This window comes from Physeter macrocephalus, chromosome 19 (genome assembly GCF_002837175.3).
Source record: "Physeter macrocephalus isolate SW-GA chromosome 19, ASM283717v5, whole genome shotgun sequence".
Lineage (NCBI taxonomy): Eukaryota > Metazoa > Chordata > Mammalia > Artiodactyla > Physeteridae > Physeter > Physeter macrocephalus.
The window spans coordinates 48,857,983-48,864,170 of NC_041232.1; the positions used below are offsets into that span (position 1 = coordinate 48,857,983).

At 42.9% G+C, this 6,188-nt stretch overlaps 1 protein-coding gene across 1 annotated transcript in view; it reads left to right on the forward strand.

Annotated features, from left to right (window-relative positions):
• MOCOS (molybdenum cofactor sulfurase) overlaps positions 1-6,188 on the forward strand; it is a 57,692-nt gene that overhangs the window by 33,952 nt on the left and 17,552 nt on the right. Inside the window, exon 10 of the mRNA XM_024120497.2 lies at positions 4,178-4,256. Coding sequence (XP_023976265.1) covers positions 4,178-4,256 — 79 coding nt within the window. The remainder of the gene's footprint in view (positions 1-4,177; positions 4,257-6,188) is intronic.

Consider the following 6,188-nt stretch of genomic DNA (forward strand, 5'->3'; position numbering starts at 1 on the left):
ATATATATATATATATATATATATATACTTTTTCAGATTCTTTTCCATTATAGTTTATTACAAGATACTGAATATAGTTCCCTATGCTATGCAGTAGGACCTTGTTGTTTATGTATTTTATGTTTGTATCTGCTAATCTCAAACTCCTAATTTATCGCCCCCTTTAACCATAAGTTTGTTTTCTGTCTGTGAGTCTGTTTCTGTTTTGTAAATAAGTTCATTTGTATCATTATTTAGATTCCACACATAAGTGATATTGTATGATATTTGTCTTTCTCTGTCTAACTTACTTCACTTAGTATGATAATCTCTAGGTCCATCCATGTTGCTGCAAATAGCATTATATCATTCTTTTTTATGGCTGAGTAATATTCCATTGCATATATATATACCACATCTTCTTTATCCACTCATCTGTTGATGAACATTTAGGTTGCTTCCATGTCTTGGCTACTGTAAAGAGTGCTGCAGTGAACGTTGGGGTGCATGTATCTTTTTGAATTATTGTTTTTTCTGGATATATTCCCAGGAGTGGGATTGCTGGATCATATGGTAATTCTATTTTTAGTTTTTTAAGGAACCTCCATAGTGACTGCACCAGTTTACATTCCCATCAACAGTGGAGGAGGTTTCCCTTTCCTCCACATCCTCTCCAGCATTTGTTTTTTATAGATTTTTTAGTGATGGCCATTCTGACTGGTGTGAGGTGGTACCTCTTTGTAGTTTTGATTTGCAATTCTCTAATAATCAATTGCTGTTGAGCATCTTTTCATGCACCTATTGCTGATCTGTGTGTCTTCTCTAGAGAAATGTCTGTTTAGGTCTTCTGCCCATTTTTTGACTGAGTTGTTTGCTTTTTTGTTATTGAGCTGTATGAGCTGTTTGTATATTTTGGAAATTAAACCCTGTTGGTCACATCATTTGCAAATATTTTCTCCCAGTCTGTAGGTAGTTGTTTCATTTTGTTTATGGTTTCCTTTGCTGTGCAAAAGCTTGTAAGTTTGATTAGGTCCCATTTGTTTATTTTTGCTTTTATTTCTATTGCCTTGGGAGACTGACTTATGAAAACATTGGTATGATTTATGTCAGAGAATGTTTTGCCTATGTTCTTTTCTAGGAGTTTTATGGTGTCATGTCTTATGCTTAAGTCTTTAAGCCATTTTGAGTTTATTTTTGTGTATGGTGTGAGGGTGTGTTCTAACATCATTGATTTACATGTGGCTGTCCAGCTTTCCCAACACCACGTGCTGAAGAGACTGTTTTGCTCCATTGTATATTCTTGCCTCCTTTGTTGAAGTTTAATTGATCGTAGGTGTGTGGGTTTATTTCTGGGCTCTTTATTCTGTTCCATTGATCCATATATCTGTTTTTGTGTCAATGCCATGTTGTTTTGATTACTGTAGCTTTGTAGTATTGTCTGAAGTCTGGGAGAGTTATGTCTCCGGCTTTGTTCTTTTATTTAAAAATCAATCAATTAATTAATTAATTAATTTATTTATTTATTTTTGGCTGTGTTGGGTCTTTGTTGCTGTGCACGGGCTTTTCTCTAGTCGTAGCGAGCAGGGGCTACTCTTTGTTGCAGTGTGTGGGCCTCTCATTGCGGTGGCTTCTCTTGTTGTGGAGCACGGGCTCCAGGTGTGCAGGCTTCAGTAGTTGTGGCACGCAGGCTCAGTAATTGTGGCTCGCAGGCTCCAGAGTGCAGGCTCAGCAGCTGTGGCACATGGGCTCAGTTGCTGTGTGGCATGTGGCATCTTCCCGGACCAAGGATCGGACCCATGTCCCCTGCATTGGCAACGGGATTCCTAACCCCTGCATCACAAGGGAAGTCCCTCCAGCTTTGTTCTTTTTCCTCAGAATTTCTTTGGCAATTCTGGGTCTTTTGTGGTTCCATATGAATTTTAGGATTATTTGTTCTAGTTTTGTGAAAAATGTCATGGGTAATTTGATAGGGATCGTATTACATCTTTAGATTACTTTGGGTAGTATGGCCATTTTAACAATATTAATTCTTCCAATTCAAGAGCATGGGATATCTTTCCATTTCTTTGAATTGAAATGTTACCCTCTTTTATTATACTTTTCTTGTTTAAATTTGGATACCCAGGATATTAACATACAAAAAGAGTTGAATGGGTTACTCTTCTTTCTATTCTCTGAAGCATAAAAATGTATATCATGACTAAATAGGATTTATCCCAGAATATAAGGAATAAGAGAGAGAGAAAACAAATACCCAAATATCTTCCACTCCAAATCAGCAGCACTTTGTGAGGTGGTGTGGTATATCAGATGTTCTACTCACTTGTAGGGACTTCCAGCACTGTGGGTGGAGGAAGGGCATCCTTTGCAGGACACGTATGGTAGGACAGACTTTTGGCCCTAAATAATAAACATTAAAACACGGCATTATAATTGTTTTATGTAAATGACTTGGCACTCCAAAAGATTTCAGGTTATCTTGAGTCCAGAGGTTGGAATCTTTTATTTCTCTGTATCTCTGAGCTGTACGAGCACAGGGCTTAGTATATCCGGAATGAACTCAATCCCCGTGAACTTTGTTGGGGGCGGCCCTTGAGCTCAATCCATATGGGGACCCCAGATTAGGTTGCCTGTTTAACAAGAGCCCTGCGATGACCTTTATAAGCCAGCTGAGGGCCATACTTATGATTATATATGATTTGTGCAGAGTCTTGGGTAAGGGTAGAAAGAGGCTGAGCGCAGGCCTCCTGCTGGCAGCCCAGGGGTGCATTTCCGCCGTGCACTTGTACACGTGCTCTCCCCGTGCTGTGGTTACTTCCTCATAACCAATGTTCCAGGACTCACTTTACCGTTCTCCCCTGTGGGTGCACACCTGGTGCAATCCCAACCTTCCATGAACAGCCTTTTGACACAGCAGCATCTCTAATCACTCAGCACAGCACTCTCCAAACTTCTGGAGCTTTCTGGATGAGGCGTCTTCTGGCCTTTGCCACACAGGGACAGGAGTGTGGAACTGGTCGTGCTTGTGTAAGACATGGACAAGCAGGGGACAGAGCTGATGAAATACCTCTTACGCATATTGTTACTTCTCTGTCTTTGTTGTGGTGAAAGGCTTGTCGTGATTGGCATGGGTCTGGGTAGCAGTCATGGTCTGAAGCTCGTGAGTAGGAATGGATGTACCCGTTTGCTGTGCTGTGTGTGATGAAGCAGGACCAGCATGAGCAGGGATACAGGTGTGCTTGATGTGTGCTTGCTGGGGGCAGGTTGGGTCATGCCGGTAAGCAGTGTGACTGGCGGCAATGCTGAGAGGGTGCAGGGCATGGGTGGGCCACACAGGAGGAGTCCACAGAGTAGGAGCCACCACAAATTCCGCTCAGGTGTCTTGGCTTCATGCAGTTCCCTATATTTTTAATGACTCACGAAGGATGAGAAGGAGTGCAGAGTGGCAGAGGCCCTCAGCCGTTCCAGCCTTTAGTAAAGGTCTTTCACTCATCAGTGGCCATGGATCAGTTTCCTCTAGTTTCTTCCACATATTTTATTCTAAATCTATTGAAAGAATGAATACCACTTTAGCTGAGTACTGGGTATATGAGTGTTTATTATTCTTTAGACCACTATGTATATATATTAAACACTCCTTTGTATATATGATGTATGTAACAATTTTTTAGAAAAGAATGGCTTCCCAACCCCAGTGACATAATAACAGTTTTTTGGGTTTTTTTTTCTTGGTGATAATGATGGTTGATGCAGGAATCCAATTTGTTGCTGATTCCTAGGGGCTACTGAGAATTGACACTATGCTGACATCCTTACAGAGTGAGCCTTCATGTCTGCCTGCCTATTTCTAAAGGATCTAAGGTAGCTTAGTGAGCAATGATGTCAGGATGTGGAGTCATGCAGAGGTAGAGAAAGCTTTCAGAGGAATTTGTAGTATTCCAGGGACTGTGGATGTGACTGCCCCAGTGCAGAGTCTTCCATGACAAAGCTGCTCAATGCACACGCTGTTGGTGGTACCGATAATGATGAAGAGAATCTCTGTGTTATAAAGAGATTTCCAAGACTCAGCCACTTACTTGATTCAACCAATTTCCAGGGTCATTAAAATTCTTGTATATTTCAGGATAATGGACTTTTTTTGGACATACTTGTTTTTTTTTCCATGATGATAAATTTGTCTCTAACCTTTATTCAATAGGGATGGAGCCTATAGCGGTGCCACTTGAGGAGAACAGCACACCGGCTCAGATTTGCCAAAGCAAGGTCTGTGCGGACAGGTGAGGCTGCAGCAGGTGACACTTGCAGGTCTAGCTGCAGGGCGGCTCAGAGGGGAGAAGAGAGCAATGCCCTGTGCCATCAGTCCTCGGCTGCATCCTCTGTCCAGTCTGCTGCCGCTTCCCCCTCACACACTCCACTCCAGCCACACTGGCTCCTAGCTCTTCTTCACACCTACTAAGCATGCTCCCTCCTTAGGACTTTGCACTTGCTGTTCCCTCTGCCTGGAATGCTCTTTCCCTGTTTATACCCCCGCAGGGTTCACTTCCTCACCTCCGTCAGGTGTCTGCTGAAAAGCCTCCTTCTCAGAGGGGCCACCTGACCTCCCCTAGGAGCCAGCCCCTCCCTCTCCACTTGCTCTGCTGAATTCTTCTCCTTCTCATTAATCTTTTCCCCAACATATACCTTCAGTCCCTCCTGCTAGAATGCCGACCCCGAGACAGCAGGATTGTCTGTGTTGCTTCCTGTAGACCCTGGAACAGTGTGCTGTGGAGGGAGGTGAGGTGAGGCAGGGGACAGTTTGGAGGAGGCATGGTGGAGCTCAGAGGGGTGGCCGCAGGGGAGTGGTGAGTCAAGGGACCCGATTCACAGCTTGAAAAGATTGCCTGGTGGGTGTAGAAAAGTTGGAAGATGGTAAAGGTGCAAGTGGGAAGGCCAGCTGAGCATCTGTGTTAGTAACACAGGTGAGATGAGATGGATGCTTGGATCAGGGTCAGAGAGAAAATCAGGTGGGCATCGGATATAATATATTCCGGAGGTAGAATAACCTGAACTCGCCGATGAATTGGATGTGGAAGCTGAGGGGGGTGTCAAGATGTCCCTCAGGTTGTAGAACTTTCAGGTGATAGTTCAACAGTTATATTCCATATAGTTGTGGATTATTACCTAACCTGAGTTAGTGATGATAAATCATCTGCTAAATTCTAGGAAATGTAGAAAATGAGGTTGAGTGTCATAGGATTTCATTTTATTTCTTGATCGTAAATATTTACAAATCAATTTATTGAATACATCAAATTTCTGCATCCCTTTTAACCTAAATCTAATTTCAACCTGAAAACATGTGGAATACAAATTTTCTGACTGTGGGGCCCTATCTGATGGGTTCTCAGCACATCTAATACCCCAACTAGTTTACCCCCCAAATACTAAAATGGTTAACTCTAACAGTTCAGTAGGGATTTATATATAGTAGAAGTCTTTTAAAATGCTAATTGCCTATTAGTTAATGCAATAAAGTAGTTGGTGGGTATGTCTGTGCTCAGTAGTTGGTGATATGCATAGTACTGAGTCAGAGTACATTTCCTTCTGCACTGCAGACAAGTAAGTCATGAAATGATATGTCAAATACTCAAGCTACATCCAAATTGGACTCAAGTTGTTAGTGCCCCAGGTCACGCTGGGGTCATGAAGGGCTACATGCTCAGGAAAGGTGGGAAGGTGATAGCGTGAAGATCGTGCTCTATACGATTGAGCATCACGGGCCCTGGCCCACCCTGGAGCCCGAGGGGTGAGCACACTCTGCATCCTCTTGCTAGTTCTTGTGCAGATTTAAACACTCATCATAGCACATTTTCAATCAGGGCAATGAATTTTGGGTAAACATTTCTGCATGTCGCTATAGCACATCTTCTCATAGAGAGAAATATAGCCATCTAGGGGTACCGGCAATTATTTATCAGGCTCTCCCCTGGTTGTAGATTTCATTTAGCTGCATGTGAGAGGAATGGCGTTTTCTGGTTAATAAAGCTTTTCGATAGCTAGAGGTCAGGCTTCTTATACTCAGAACCACAAGTACTCAATATAATGAAAAATGGACTTAGGTGCATCTCTCAAAGCACCAGAGAGAATGTCTACAAAGCAAGGTTTCAGGGCTTCCCTGGTGGCGCAGTGGTTGAGAGTCCGCCTGCCGATGCAGAGGACACGGGTTCGTG